A 16,921-nucleotide genomic window follows, 5' to 3' on the forward strand; every position below is an offset into this window, starting at 1 on the left:
TCTGACAATGCATTTCGATTTCTAATGTAAGTAATGTCCACCTCTCCGAATAATCCAGCTAAAAAACTAGAATTATGTCTTCTGCAACAGGCGATATTTAAAAATTTTACTTAAGGATGACCATCTCGTATATACGAGACGGACAGCGTAAAAAGCCATCCAATGCATCACGAAAGCGCTACACTATGTATTGAAATTATAACCCACTTTTAGGTATATTGAACACATAACACATGGATTGTTTCATTCTATGCAGCTGTCGACATCGCCGGCATTATTTTTCTGCCATGCTCGGATCGTCACGAATGTTATTTTTTAGCACCATACGAAAATTGTGATAGCGATGACTCCTTTCATCCCCACAACAACAGCGCGAATAATTATCTCTAGTATACCGCTTAACACTTGTGTTCTAGCTTGCAGATGCTCTAGACGATTACGTACTGGGCCTACAACAAATCGAGTTTCTCAGCGAACGCTCATTGCCGCACTTATTCAGTGCAACGATACGAGGGCAAGAAACCATCGTAGGATGCACTCTCTCTTCGATTCCGAGCAACAAAGCCGCACTCCCTTCGAAACACCATATACGAAAAAAAAAAAACGATCTCCAGCTATCTGTCTGCTGACAAGTGTGCGGCAACAAAAAGTCACTGAGTTCGTGGGAGAGGAAGATAAACGTTTATGTGCTAATATGCCAATGTTATGATTCACCTGATGGCGGAGGACTGGCGAAACAACGGTCGACTGTGTTTCCTGCCCTGGTAGTTCTTCCGGATTCAGCAGCACTGCACATAATTACGCCGATCAAACGTGAGTCTTCGTGGCCCTTCGCTTCTGCAAGCACGTTTTGTTCTCGGAACATTTCATACAAAACAATCGTACATAAAAAATGCTGCGCCGCGTGCGCACAATGCCAGCTGGATAATTCTCTTGACTATTCGATTTTGCGCTGCTTGAAGCGCGGTCGCTGTTTCGAAGAGATTGCGAATGAATTGGCCCCAGAACGGTAAGAAAATTGCTACTCCACGAGTTGATGTCCGGAACGGTGTTTTATAAATGGACAATCGTAGAAATAATAATAATAAAAATGTACGATTACTGTGACGTTCAGATTGTCACACATCATTCACTACATACGAGTCGAGTCGGCGGCGTGCCCTCAGCGTGCGCTAAAACTGAGCCTCGTGCCATGACCATGGCAACTTGTAACGTATTAGACGAACCCCCGTCATAAATTCACTGACATCCTCGAAATAACGCAGTCCAGTGGTTCTTAAATAGAAGCCCGCGTAGATGTTTAAGAGCCTGCAAAGACATTTCTATAGTTCGCGAGGTCTTCGCTTATTATTGAGCCTCCGCAACACATGCATGCGCTCGTTTCACCGTGACAATTTAGCATGGCCAAACGAGCGCAGAGTCTTCAAAGCAAGGAAGTATTAGATTAAGTGGCCCGCGAGAAGTAAAACATACGAGACATTAGAGAGTTTGAGCTTGTCCGGTACTCCGGTTAACGCAGGTGTACTGGGCGTTCTCCCAGCTAGGCTTAGACGTAAATGCGAGCTGCTGGAGCGGTGCAGCCACCTTGTGGCGCAGAGCTAATATTTCAGTAACCACGGAGCTAATATTGCAGTAACCAAGTGTATTCTTTTTCATTGCTGGTCTAAATTTTCGCAGTGGCGTAATTGTGTCACGATTTCCTAAATCATGGGGTTTTACGTGCCAAAACCATTTCTGATTATGAGGCACGCCGTAGTGGAGTACTCCGGAAATTTTGACCACCTGGGGTTCTTTAATGTGCACCTAAATCTAAGTACACGGGTGTTTTCACATTTCGCCTCCATCGAAATGCGGCCGCCGTGGCCGGGATTCGATCCCGCAACCTCGTGCTCAGCGGCCTAAGTGTCGCGGTTTCCCTCTGCCGAAAATTTACATCGGCACTGAAGTAGAATATACTTTGCTGGCGCAATATTATCTCTGTGCTTGTGTGGTTCAGCTGTGCCCCACGAGGTGACAGCACCTGTCAAGCAGCTCGCCTTTACACCTCCCACTCATCCGGTAAAACGCCCAGTCCACCTGCGTTTACCGGAACGCTGGACAAGCTAAAGCACTCTACTATAAGGAAAGAAATCGCCCTGAAAAGAAACAAATGACGTGGTGCTTGAATGTATAGAGATAAGTAAAAAGCAGAAAAAGAGAACGAAAGCCTTGTTTCTTCAAAAATTGGCGCGCTCTATACAATACGTCAGCAGTAACCAGGATAAAGAAGAAATAACGGCTAAACGCATCGTTTCACGAAGTTCACAGAAGTGTGGATATTCTTAGCCTGGACTATATTTTAATGACGTGTCTGTCATTGCAGGAAAAAAATACCTAAATGTAGTATTCTGGAGTTTCACGTGTAAAACCACGATCTGATGACGAGGCACGACGTAGCGGGGGAAGTCCAGTAAAATGTTGGCCACCTGGCCGGGGTTCTTTAACGTACACCATTGGGAATGCCACGGGCGTTCTTGCATTTCACCCCCTTGGAAATGCGGCCGCCTGGGCCGGGGATTTGATCCCGCGACATCGTGCTTAGCAGCGAAACGCCTTAGTCACTTAGCAACCACGACGGGTCACGCAAATGCTTTCCCGAGCTTTTAACATCGCTAGCGCCATTTCATCCCTCTTTGATCTTATCGGAGAACGCACCTGTATCTCTTGAGGATGTTGCAGAGTTCTTATAGGGAAAATTTTGTTTAATAAACTCTGAAATAATGATTGTTGTTGCTTCTGTAGTAAAGATGAAGGGAGCACAGACAAGGCAAGTCAAATCAGCTATTCGATGCCTACAGTGCAGCCGCTGAGCCAGCCGGATCACCAGTGCTTCGTGCGAGTGTGGGCTGCTCGGGCTTCCAGCTGTTCCTGCTCCGAGTCGCTTGACTGTCAGATTACGCCTGACGGTAGCAGATGAACTGTTGAATACACCCCTTTACCCTTCAAACAGTTCTGTCTATAAAAGCTTACCTTGCGGTTCGCGCATTATAACCTCATGCAGTTTATTTCGCGCTATACAAAACAAGGGAAGAGGCTTCGATCTGGAGACAAATCATAACCGATTTTTTCCTTAGCCCCCATCGGCTATCCAAAATCTACCCGGATGAAATCCAACCAAACTGCCAACATTGCAACTACATGAAGGCTACCCAAAATCACATTCTTTGAGAATGCGAGGGAAACCCTCCTCCACAGTCAATACTGCCAACTCCCTCCCACGTAACCTGGGAGTCACTCCAGTCGACGGTTGACTACCAGATTGATGCAGATGTAACTATAACTGGACCAAAACGGTTGTGGCAAGAAATTGGTCACCCCCCTTCGGATCACCGGCAAGCTAATTTAACGACCTGGTTATGCCGTAAATAAAGTTGTTTCTCTCTCTCGATCTTTCTGCACCACTACAACTACAAAACTATCTGGGCATTCATGCTCGTCGTTTTTTTTTTCTTTTTTTCGCTTATTCCGCGCCTGCCCCCGTTCCCTATACGACTCAGATACCAGTCAGTAAACTTAATTACTTGGCGAAAACAAAAAAGAAAGAAAAACCCGTGTTGTAATCAAACCAGTAGATTCATCATCGCGTTGTCCAAGACCAGCGCAAGAACGAAATGCGAGAACAACCGTGTACTTAGATTTAGGTGCACGTTAAAGGGCCCCAGGTGGTCCAAATTATTTCAGTGTCCCCCACTACGGCGTGCCTCATAATCTAATCATGGTTTGGGCACATAAAACCCCATATTTCCTTTTTAATTAACACTTCAACACTGCAAGACTTGCAGGTGTGGACAGGCTCATACTCACTAACATTTCCTTTACGCTTTGTGACCGTGCATTTTTTTTAAAACTGGGAGCGTCGAAAAAATACTGTGCTCGATGGAGACGGACTGCTTGAAGGAAATGATGTCGGATCCAGTCCTTTAAACATTGAACATATGGCCACTTGCAAACTCCACTTCTCGCGGTGATCTCTTCGCGAATAGTTATTTTATACTTAAATTTTGGAGATTTCAAAAAGCACCGACAGTTCAAGCTTTGCAGCTTTTCGGAAATTGAAATACCTCTATATTCTTCGTTACCATGTATTTTCCAGGAGAGCCCTGAAAAGCAGCTGCTATACGACCTATCATCTCGAACCTTGTGTTAACCAGGCATAAATGACGTGCTAGAAAAGCGACAATTAGAAGTGCTTTTGAATATACACACACCGCAAGCATGACAAGTTCGAAGCAATGTGCGGCTCCTATCCAAGAGACTATCGTTTGGTCGGACGGGACGTCAAAATTCTGCACGCAATTCTGAGCAGTTGTCTAAGAGGTGCTGGCTTTTCGAACCTTCTTATGCTGCTAGTATAGTTACTACCTGGCAAGTAATAACACACACATAACAAGTACCCACTCTATACATTGCAATATCCGACAGCCAATTGTGCGCCCTAAGACCGTTAAACAAACGACACAAGATGGCCGTGATGTACCTGTAGGTTGTATGTTCATCACTAGCCTCTAGGACACTACGAGCAATTCTTTCCTTTTTTTCACTTTCTCTCTTTTTATATCGTTTTTGCACATGACCACAATTACTGTTCTGACTTTTAACATCAGTGCTTATATTCTTTGAGCTCTTGTGAGTTTGTCTTCCCTTTTTAGCCCGAGGCGCAGAGTGACTGTTATCGTTGCTTCGGGGAATCTACCCTGACGACAGTTTTTTTCAATATGACGAGGTCGTTATATCTTCAGCTATTGCTCCCGCCAACCATCGTGTGCACGCCCCCCCCCCCCCCCCCCCCCCCCCACTTCCGCCTAACCGCAGATACTTTAACTATCTAGCTTATTGGCTTCGGTGGGTTCCGCTGAAAGCGCGCCGAACAGGACCAAGAATTAACGAGCTTTAATAAACATAGGGTCTCTTTAAGAATGGCTGGTTCAAGCCAAACATCTTGATGTTTTCTCGTTAAGAATGAGCGGTTCAAGACAAACTTCTTGAGGCTTGAACTCACATAACGCACAACTTAAATTTCCGTCGCATGCAGGGAGTCCGCAAACAATCGGAACGCCCGAAAAAAGCGAATAAAGTAAAGAAAATCATTTAGCGTAATTTGCTTCGTCTTGCGGGCTTTAAACAACAGGAAGAAATATATCGCTTGTATTTTATCTTTTCAGGTTAACTATGGGAAACTCTATTATAGCTGTGATGCTCATATTTGGCAAGTATACGAACATGCTTTCTTCTACTTGATTTTTCTTCACCCTGCAAGTATTAGATTGTATTATATTATGCTTAAACGATACACGTGACACACGGGCACTCCAGATGCTTTTAAATTTGGTGGTAGCAACCAGAAAAGCGTTCACCCGGGATGACGCATGACAAAGGAGTGTCTGCTTTTTGTTAAGGGCTTGGGTAAAGGCACATGCCTTACTAATAACGACGGCAGAAATGCGCCTGGAGTGTCCATATAATTGGTAACCCAATCATATAGGAATGGCACCCATACGCTTGTGCGTAACCCGCGTTCACGAAGTGAAGCGTCACTATTTTTTGTGACGGTCTTCGCCACACCTGGCCGTTAAAGTGCTTAGAGAATTAACCTTCGTGCACAGGTGTTCCGCATTCTGCAGATCGTTTTTGAGCGCCCGTTCCTCGTTGCTACGCTGTTTCGCAGCTGATCGTTTAATGAAAGGTGCTATTTAGATAGAAACTATATTTGCAGCAATCTTGTTCGTGTTACGTTTTGCAGCGTGTGCAAGGTCTCTTGAGCGAAGCAGTTTCTCATGTACCGCGGCGGGCGCAATGCTGCTGCCCAGGATCTCTGGCCACCGGGACAATCATAGAGGACATCAAAAAAACCTTAGACAGATTGAGGGAGATGGCAATAGGAAGAAAGGTGCTGCAGCTGCCCAAAATCGACGTTGACGTCTACATTGACGCGGACCATCCTCTCGCCGTCAATTTCTCACGTGAGTACAGCGTTTAGCCGGAGTGTCAGCCAGCACGTATACTGTGCGTTATGGCCTTCTACTGCACGCAGACTTGCGCACGTTTGCGCACACACTTATTTGCTCAGCCATGGCGAACACTATAGGTCCAATTAGGGAAAATGCAGAAAAAGAGAACAGACAGTTGCAGGGTACTTTTTCTAGAATTATTTGCGATGCTTAATGTGCTGACTGCGCATACACTAGAGTAAGCTTAGAATTATCTCGGTATTGCTTCTGTACCAGCCAGATGCACATGAGGTATAAATAAACACATATAAAGTAAAAACAATTAGAGATATATAACGAAAACTTCTCCTGCGATTATCAGCAATGCAATAACACTATTAAGGGCAACACTGAAATAATGCCTCATTTGAAATGTACATATACGCTAAAAGAAGAATAGCGCTCATATGCGATGCATTTGTAAACAATTAAGGCAAGATTTAACTTACTTCAGTGGCTATTGCTGGTGTTCTTTATATAGGCTCACCGCACACATCAAAGCACAAACATACACGCACGGATCCTATAGAACTATGCGCATTGTATGCATGGTGTGTACGTTTCGATGCTGCGGTATTTTGCGCCCCTCTGGGTCAGTGAATTTTCGAAATTAGAAAGTAGAACCGGGCAGCAAACTAACGTCGATTGTCACCTTTGGTCTGTGGCACGTGGACACAAGCAAGCTCGCCGCACTGACGCAGCCACTACATGCTGGCGTGGTCAATGTAGCGAGTTCGCTTCTGTTTTGTGCAAAACGTCTGCTTTTTGACTCCCAGTTGTCGGCGCCACTTTTCCGTGGGGCGGGAAGCAAAACTAAGAATACCGCATGCTGATATGTTCAGAAATGTTGAAGAGCTTCAAGGGGGGAAAAGTGATGTGTAACTCTATATTACGGTGTCTCTTGTGTTTCTGACTTAGCTTTGGGACGTATATAATTTATTTTATTTTTCTGAGCCTTACTTTTTATCAAATTTGACCTCTGACCGTACACCGATAATAACGCTGACATGCAACTGATGTAAGATGAAACATATTGTTAAGGCGTCCCCTGAATAGTTCTTAAACTGATGAAAGTCTTTAGAGAAAGTACACGACCCCTTACTGTAACTTATTTATGAGTGTGCTCTCGCCTCTCAAGATGGTGAAAGTGTGCTCAATGTGTTTCAAAATGACGCACATTGAACATTTTATGGAAGCACACGCGGCCGTGTAACGGTGTAAGATTAGATTGATGTTCTCATTTCCACCTTTTCAGCGATAAGGATATATGAATACGACGGGTGGCGTGAAGCCTTAAGCCCCTATTGCTACACTAGTCTTCCTTGACTGGGGCACGGGAGGACTCTGTCTAAAGCAGCGGTGTACAAATGGATGGCTCAATTTTAGATCCGTGGGCTGGTTTGGCCAAACTGCAGAGGACTTGAATGACCATATAGCAACCGAATACACTGCATTCGCTACCAAACACGTTCTCAATTGAGACTCCTCCTTTATCGATTTTCATCATACGTTAAAGTACTCAACGGCAGCTTAAACTGTGGACAATGCGCCTTGTCGTCTTCTCGCGTCCAGTCATTCCTGGCTCAAGATCATATGGCTGCCAGGTCAGCAAGGCAGATTAATAATTGTGTGGCACGCATGAAATTGGGTCCCCATTACCAAATTACTCACTGTAGTCGAAATCATTTATATCTTCAAATTTCCTCCTGTAAACCATACGCAATCGTCACAAATATTAGCCTCATTAAATTAACCTGTTCTGCCATTATTCGTACCGTTTAGTATTTTTCCATGACTCTCTTGTTAAAACCCTTACTTGCCCAACTGCCATTAATCGCCGGCTTCTAGACCAATTCCTCATTTGGATTTCAAACCTAAGCAATCTCAAGTCAAAGACTGCGCTAAGCAGCTCCGCTAGGACGTGCCCGTTCACTGACCTAGCAACCACAGCTAAACAACGAAAGGATTGTTTATCTAAGCAACGCTAAATATTGTTCTTCGTTTCTCCTTTCACATTAGTTAAGTTCTAATAAATTCAACCACGGCTCGGATATACCACCCCCGCGCTGCATTGCCCGTAAAAAAATGCAATAAAGGCGTGTTTTACTTTACTTTCTAAGATCGCAAAAATTGTTTTAAGAAGCCATATTTAAATGGGTCCTAAACCACCCCTCGAGCTTGGTGAAAAAACAGAGTTTGCGGATAGCCTACGCTGCTGTGAATATCTAAGCCAAATTTTGCAGTCGTGCGAGGCGGTGGTGGTGGTAACAATTTTATTGAGACTCTGCTCAGTTATGATCTGGCAGGCCCGAGTCCTAGAAAGGCCCCTCACGAGGAGCGAGGCGCGTCACCTTTTTCTCAAACAATCTCTCTTTTCAAAAAGAGGCCTTCTCCTCGCCTGTTTCGAAGCTGTCGGAGACTTGCATATTTCGTCATATGCGAGCTCTTCATAGACGGCTGCTATTGGCCTATAGCTGACTTCAATCAAGAAGGGTGGTAAGATCAGTGCGCTTCTGATACACATTTACGGTGTATATTGATTGACGCAACTTACTAAACATGCGGAAGCGAGCGAAAATTTGCAGTTCGAATTTCGATAAGAATTACGCACTTCCGAAAGAAGCCGACTATCGTCTGCTAACTCTCGGTTGCGCCCGTCAATGTAGGAATGAAACTTTGGCCACGCTGCTTATCGGGGTGTCGCAGCCGTATGGTATTTAGGTTAGTTTTGAGCACTGAGCTAGCCCCGAACTACGTGAAACTTAAGCCCAGACCACACGTATACGCTACGCCCTCTCACTTTACCGTCATTGTCCCATGAAGCATTGTCACGCCACACGCAACACCAAGTAGAACCGTAAAGAACGTCAGGAGCTTCAGCGCTATAGATTCCTTGTGGGTGTTGGGATTGCAGCTGCAGCTCAGACGACAGCGCACAGCAGTATGTTGCAACAGAGCATGAAGTTGAACAGAATTGTTCCACTTCCTTTGCTGTATAGCAATGGGTGCAAGTACGTATAAAACAGCACTATTTTTCATCCCATTAAGACAGCCTTGGTTGCACGAACATTACCATAATAAGCGTCAAAACTAAGTTGAAGTTATTTGAGTCTGCCTGTAGCGTTGGGACCGTTTGCCCTCAACGGGAACCTTTGAGCATTTATCCAACGTTCTTCGTCTGACCTGCCTTAGCAGAGTGTGCACAGGGTCTTCCAAACAGCTTGTCGAACCGGTTTTGGAACGGTTCCTTCAATCAGTTCCAAAATGGTGTAAAACAGCTAAATAAAGAACTTCAACTAAAAGTAACAGTTACGCTGAAGTTTTCGGTTCAGCTAGCTCCAGTTTGGTTCGACACCGTGGTCATACGGCCGCTTCTGACCTCCAGTGCAGACTACCTCGTTGGCTGCTCTGTAGCACGGCAGCCATGCAAACCCTTAGCTGACCTTTAACGTGGAGCTAGTAATTACGGATTAGTGTGAAAGAAATTAAGCCGAACCTCCCTGAACAGGAACTGTCCAAGATATCATCATCATCATCAGCCTAGTTACGCCCACTGCAGGGCAAAGGCCTCTCCAATACTTCTCCAATTACCCCGGTCATGGACTAATTGTGGCCATGTTGTCCCTGCAAACATCTTAATTTCATCCGCCCACCTAACTTTCTGCCGCCCCCTGCTACGCTTCCCTTCCCTTGGAATCCAGTCCGTAACCCTTAATGACCATCGGTTATCTTCCCTCCTCATTACATGTCCTGCCCATGCCCATTTCTTTTTCTTGATTTCAACTAAGATGTCGTTTACCCGCGTTTGTTGCCTCACCCAATCTGCTCTTTTCTTATCCCTTAACGTTACACCCATCATTCTTCTTTCCATAGCTCGTTGCGTCGTCCTCAATTTCAGCAGAACCCTTTTCGTAAGCCTCCAGGTTTCTGCCCCATATGTGAGTACTGGTAACACACAGCTGTTATACACTTTCCTTTTGAGGGATAGTGGCAACCTGCTGTTCATGATTTGAGAATGCCTGCCAAACGCACCCCAGCCCATTCTTATTCTTCTGGTTATTTCAGTCTCATGATCCGGATCCGTGGTCACTACCTGCCCTAAGTAGATGTATTCCCTTACCACTTCCAGTGCTTCGCTACCTATCGTAAACTGCTGTTCTCTTCCGAGACTGTTAAACAATACTTTAGTTTTCTGCAAATTAATTTTCAGACCCACCCTTCTGCTTTGCCTCTCCAGGTCAGTGAGCATGCATTGCAATTGGTCTCCTGAGTTACTAAGCAAGGCAATATCATCAGCGAATCGCAAGTTGCTAAGGTATTCTCCATCAACTTTTACCCCCAATTCTTCCCACTCCAGGCCTCTGAATACCTCCTGTAAACATGCTGTGAATAGCATTGGAGATATCGTATCTCCCTGTCTGACACCTTTCTTTATAGGGATTTTGTTACTTTCTTTGTGGAGGACTACGGTGGCTGTGGAGCCGCTATAGATATCTTCTAGTATTTTTACATATGGCTCATCTACACCCTGATTCCGTAATGCCTCCATGACTGCTAAGGTTTCGACTGAATCAAACGCTTTCTCGTAATCAATGAAAGCTATATATAAGGGTTGGTTATATTCTGCACATTTCTCTATCACTTGATTGACAGTGTGAATATGGTCTATTGTTGAGTAGCCTTTACGGAATCCTGCCTGGTCCTTTGGTTGACAGAAGTCTAAGGTGTTCCTGATTCTATTTGCGATTACCTTAGTAAATACTTTGTAGGCAACGGACAGTAAGCTGATCGGTCTATAATTTTTCAAGTCTTTGGCGTCCCCTTTCTTATGGATTAGGATTATGTTAGCGTTCTTCCAAGATTCCGGTACGCTCGAGGTTATGAGGCATTGCGTATACAGGGTGGCCAGTTTCTCTAGAACAATCTGACCACCATAATATAATATAATATAGAATAGCTCTCGAAGATAGCTATTCCGGCGGCTAGCTTCCCACGCTATGCGTGCCGTCCTCGCACCTGTTAAAGCTTTTCCTAGACGCTAGAACTATACTATTCCTACGCAACCTTGAGCGATCGGAAAGCGCGTTTTCCACGCCTGGCCGGCGGAGAGGGGAGGCTTCGTTCCGGCCGCGAAGCTCTCCACATCCCCGTAAGGAGCCTGGTGGTGGTCTCGCGCTGACGATGCCCTCTCGGTGAGCGCATATTTCCCCCCTCATCTTTTAAGAGATTCAATACATACAAGCATTTGTCTCGCAAACCAGATTTATTTCAAGGGAATTTTCCACGTCTCAATTATTTCTCTCGTCGTATTCGAGTGCTCATTGCCGTGTTATAGTTTGTTAACGAAGCTTCCCCTCAAGTCTAAATATTGTAAGGCAGTTTGTCGTGTGCGTATCATGGCCACGCATGCTTATATCGCCTTTCCGTTTCTCTACCACGGTTGCGCCTTAAAACCACGGCGCTGCAAGTTTGCTTTCTTTTCCTTCCCTCTTCTCCGCCCTTAAACTGGCTCTCTTAACTACCACACGCAGAGGCAAGAAACAGCGCGCGCTTTAGATCCTATAGATGAGATGAATATTTACAATTATTATTAGGGTTATAATTATATTCGAGTGCTGATTGCCGTGTTATAGTTTGTTAACGAAACTACCCCTCAATTCTAAATATTGTAAGGCAGTTTGTCGTGTGCGTATCATGGCCACGCATGCTTATATCGCCTTTCTGTTTCTCTACCACGGTTGCGCCTTAAAACCACGGCGCTGCAAGTTTGCTTTCTTTTCCTTCCCTCTTCTCCGCCCTTAAACTGGCTCTCTTAACTACTACACGCAGAGGCAAGAAACAGCGCGCGCTTTAGATCCTATAGATGAGATGAATATTTACAATTATTATTAGGGTTATAATTATATTCGAGTGCTGATTGCCGTGTTATAGTTTGTTAACGAAACTACCCCTCAATTCTAAATATTGTAAGGCAGTTTGTCGTGTGCGTATCATGGCCACGCATGGTTATATCGCCTTTCCGTTTCTCTACCACGGTTGCGCTTTAAAACCACGGCGCTGCAAGTTTGCTTTCCTTTCCTTCCCTCTTCTCCGCCCTTAAACTGGCTCTCTTAACTACTACACGCAGAGACAAAGAAACAGCACGCGCATGCGATCGCATAGATGAGATGAATACATATATATAGAAAAGCATCAGTCATAGCTCTCGAAGTATAATATAATATAATATAGAATAGCTCTCGAAGATAGCTATTCCGGCGGCTAGCTTCCCACGCTATGCGTGCCGTCCTCGCACCTGTTAAAGCTTTTCCTAGACGCTAGAACTATACTATTCCTACGCAACCTTGAGCGATCGGAAAGCGCGTTTTCCACGCCTGGCCGGCGGAGAGGGGAGGCTTCGTTCCGGCCGCGAAGCTCTCCACATCCCCGTAAGGAGCCTGGTGGTGGTCTCGCGCTGACGATGCCCTCTCGGTGAGCGCATATTTCCCCCCTCATCTTTTAAGAGATTCAATACATACAAGCATTTGTCTCGCAAACCAGATTTATTTCAAGGGAATTTTCCACGTCTCAAATTATTTCTCTCGTCGTATTCGAGTGCTCATTGCCGTGTTATAGTTTGTTAACGAAGCTTCCCCTCAAGTCTAAATATTGTAAGGCAGTTTGTCGTGTGCGTATCATGGCCACGCATGCTTATATCGCCTTTCCGTTTCTCTACCACGGTTGCGCCTTAAAACCACGGCGCTGCAAGTTTGCTTTCTTTTCCTTCCCTCTTCTCCGCCCTTAAACTGGCTCTCTTAACTACTACACGCAGAGGCAAGAAACAGCGCGCGCTTTAGATCCTATATATGAGATGAATATTTACAATTATTATTAGGGTTATAATTATATTCGAGTGCTGATTGCCGTGTTATAGTTTGTTAACGAAGCTTCCCCTCAAGTCTAAATACTTTAAGGCAGTTTTCCTAGTCTCTAAAGCCGCTCGAGTTCACGCTGCTCCTCTGGCGGCCATTTTTTTTCCAAGATATGTACAGTATTATATCGCAGTCGGCGTGGTGCGGAATGTGTTATGTGTGGTAACGATGTGTGTAGAGGTTATGCTGATGTAGTTTGTGTTATTTACTTAAAGATGCGTGAGGAGTACGAGCAGAGAGATGCACATATTTCCATTGTCGTACACATACATTCCGCACCATGCCGACCGCCATATAATGCTGCGCATATCTTCGACAGTTCCCACTCAGGGATGTTCCGCTTAATTACAGAGAAGCTGTGTATGGCTAGGGCTCTGGTGCATCTTTCGTGTCCGTCAACAAATCTGCGAGAGCAAAAACCAGCGTTATCGTCATTGGCTCGTGCCTCTGCTTGCGCGTTCGTCGTCGTCGTCGTCGTCTTCTTCTTTCACAGCTCGCTCCGTTGCCGCTCACCATGCCAGTGTTCCCATCCTGCTCTTCCGTCTGCGAAGGCGCCGACGGCATTGGCCCACTGCCAGGCGGTGCGGTGATTTCGGCCTCAAATTCTTTGCCTCAGTATATCGCGAAATGAAAACACGAATGTATATAACGAATGTATGACACGAATGAATGCGGATCTTCAAAAATAAATGTGTGTGCATACCTTTCGCCACAGTGGCCACCGGTCAAGACAATAAATGGGTTCGTATCTTTGTTCCAAATTCTATGTCACCTCTTTGTCGTGTGCTAGACAGCTTCGCTGATCATCCACCTTCACAGAGTGCAATGGCTCATATGATTGTTTTACAGCGACGCTATTTACCTGACGGACCTGTACGAATGAGCCGTATGCAAAGTCTAAAGGGGGAGGGGGGAGGAGGAGGCGTATCTGGGTGGCTAACGTCCATAAAGTGAACAAAAAAGATAACATACGATGGTACGGCGGAGAAGGAAGAAAGGACACGTGATTTCACGGCGCGCCGCACCTGCGCAGTGGGCGAGTGCAGCGGCGTTGGCCGCTGTTGCTGCCGCCTTATTCTGCTGTTGTCTGCCCTCGATACAACAGCGCGGCAGTTGTGGCGGTAAAACACAGGGATGTGCGACGCGGTTTGTAAGAACCGGATTGGGCATTGTTTTTCCGGGCGTGCGCGGATGTAATTCGAGTCTGCGTCCAAGCGGCGAAAGCGTGAGTGGCCGCCTCCTCCGAGTTTCTCCGGGGCGAATTCCAAATCCAAGACAATGTTTCTGGACGCGGACTTTGGTCATAGTTGCTCGGTCTGCGATGGACAGCTTCGCAGGCAAATCCGCCACCATGTGAGTGGTTCAACGCGAATTTCTTTTTCTTTTTTTTTTTTTAGTGCGACGCTCGACGTGGCATATCAAACGCGTCAAAGCCATCGTAAGCAGCGGAAGAGCGACGGCTGCCCGTGCACGCGTAGCTAATGCAAAAGTGACGCATCCTCTCTTTCTGGCTCCCCTTTCGCCACCTTCCATCGTCACTGTCGGGAGTTTAGCAGGGCGTTCTAAACTATTTGCTATTGCGCTTTTAGTATAGGCTTAGGCATTTCTGGCCTAGATTCAACACATCCTTTCTGCGTAGGGCGTATATGAGGAACGGCGAGAGTGAATGGGCTCGTAGAATGCTTTCCGCCGGCGCTCCTGTTGTTATCGCGGACACTGGGTCGTTTGTCACTGTACTCCGAATGACAAGCTGTCAACCGCGCACGCAATGGGCTTAACCTGGGCATTCTTGCCCTGTATTGAAAAAGGGGTTTTCTTGCTTCGCATGAAGTTTTTCGAACAGCTAACCGTATAATGCTGCGCTATAAAATCGGCTAGGCTGTATCGCGGGGACACAGCCGCAGTGGGGTACATGGAATGTTTTGCGCATGCAAGACATTCCATGTATATGACATTCATTCCATGACATGACATTCAATGCTGTATGAGCGCACCGGTGTACAGAAATGACGTAACCAAGCACACTATACTCGTTGTCGATGAACACGGACTTGAAATGCCCTGTAGCGAACTTCCAGAGCCTGCGGTATTAGGGCGCACGTGTATTCTGCTCTGGCATTGGTCCCACGCTCGGGCTGTTGGGTGCACTCTGGATGCTCCTGCTGGACGCTGACGAGCTCGTCTCGTCGTTTACTTAAATTGCAGGCTAAATTTAGCCAAATCTAGCTCCAAGTGCGTCATGTATGCCTACAGCGCCCTCTCTGCATGCGACCTATGCATGACAGAGTAATGGCTTGTTTCCTCCAAACAACGATAACGAAGTACACTACACGTGGCTAGGGCAGCTACAAATACATAAGCGCCTGTAGGATAACATGCTTTCAATACATGCGGTTTTAGCAAGCGATCTCCTGACCATACGAAACTGCTGACCGAACGGCAAGAAGTTACGCGCAAAAAAAAAAAAAGAACGCACGAAAAAGGTGCTATTCTGTGATATGTATACAGGGAAACCTATTTTATTCTCATTGATAATTACTTTTGACAGGAAAAATTCGGAACTCTGACGCAAGTTGCGTCGCTGGTTAATATAATACTAAATCAGAATAAATTGGGATCAGATTAAATTGGCTATCGACTCAGGCATATATGCCAGCGCACTGTTAATTGACCTCACTAAAGTTTTTTTATCCATCAGTCATAAAATTCTTGCAATTAAACTAACCGCTCTAGGAATTGTTGAACCAGAACTAGCCCTCATAAAAAGTTACTTATCGGACAGACGACAAACTTTTTATATTTCCGGAGTATTCTCTAACCTCAAAGTTAGGACATAAGGTGTACCTCAAGGTTCTATAATTGGACCGCTTCCATTTTTGATGTACATTAGCGATATCGCAAACTATCTTTATTACTCCACACCTTTCCTTTATGCAGATGACACGACAATAGTAGCAATAGATTCATCAATTCTTTCCCTAACTACAAAGCTTAGTAATGGCCTCAAGAAATTCACACAATGGTGCGAACTCAAGCTCTCTCCAGATTAATCCATCTGAAATTACGTTTATGCCCTTCAACTCTACCTCTAAAGCTTCAACCTACTCTCCAGATATTACGTTTCAATCAGTTAAATTATATGGTGTTAAGCAATCCTCCTTTCTAGGCGTTATTTTGGACTCAAAATATTCTGAACATATTTTGCACCTAAACAAAAAATGGCCTACGGGATAAGAATCCTAATAAATGCGGAATATACTTTAGCTGTCCTACTATACTGTCATTATACTACGCCTTCACTCACAGCCATATTACTTACCGTGTATCAACCTAGGGTAATACGTGTCCCACACATTTACTTACCTTACATGATTTACAGAACCAAGCCATCTGGTTAATCACCTTCAGTCCTTTCCACGCCAATGCCCTTGCCCTCCTTCGGGAATATGAAATCCTTCCGTTGACACTTATGGTGAAATATCACCTAATCATCACACTGTTCAAGACAATAAACAATCTCATTACAATTCATGTATTTGGCAAAGTGTGCCTTTACATTTCCAATAACATCAGCTTTGCTTTGAATAAGGACTTTCTGCTACCAAAAGTACGCAGTAACTATGGGAAACACACGGCCCAATTTGTAGCTGTAGCCTATTGGAATAACCTGCCTAACGATTTAAAACAATGTGTATCTTTTGTTACATTTAAGAACAAACTAGTCATGTTTCTAATAGAAAGTTGAGTTTACGGTTCTTCTGTTTACTAGTACTGTTTTCTTGTACGCAAATTATTTTTAATATTTGTGCTTACGAGTCGTTGCTAATGTATAACTACTGTTGCTTACTCACTTCTCTTCATGCACCTCAAAACAGCAGGTCCCCTTGCAGCCTTGAGGTATATGGGACTTCCTTCGGTATATTCAACGCAATATGTACAACCTTTGTAAATAATAAACGTCCTTTGATTTGACTGAATAATAAT

General features: G+C 45.0%; 1 protein-coding gene across 11 annotated transcripts in view; it reads left to right on the forward strand.

Moving 5' to 3' along the window:
- The first annotated feature begins 448 nt into the window (after positions 1-448).
- The window catches only part of LOC142575934 (uncharacterized), a 238,440-nt gene continuing 221,967 nt past the window's right edge, over positions 449-16,921 (forward strand). For 6 of the 11 annotated variants that reach the window (XR_012826745.1, XM_075685813.1, XM_075685823.1 and 3 more), the window contains exon 1: positions 14,030-14,290. Coding sequence is in view for 8 of the 11 variants with exons in the window: in XM_075685813.1 (XP_075541928.1) it covers positions 14,216-14,290 (75 nt within the window). In the remaining 3 variants the exon portion in view is untranslated. Of the gene's footprint in view, positions 814-927; positions 1,010-5,201; positions 5,246-5,779; positions 6,000-14,029; positions 14,291-16,921 lie in introns of those variants that run through there. The other 5 variants (XM_075685805.1, XM_075685761.1, XM_075685787.1 and 2 more) reach the window with 3 other exon arrangements.

The sequence above is a fragment of the Dermacentor variabilis genome, chromosome 1 (assembly GCF_050947875.1).
Source record: "Dermacentor variabilis isolate Ectoservices chromosome 1, ASM5094787v1, whole genome shotgun sequence".
In the NCBI taxonomy this organism is placed as follows: domain Eukaryota; kingdom Metazoa; phylum Arthropoda; class Arachnida; order Ixodida; family Ixodidae; genus Dermacentor; species Dermacentor variabilis.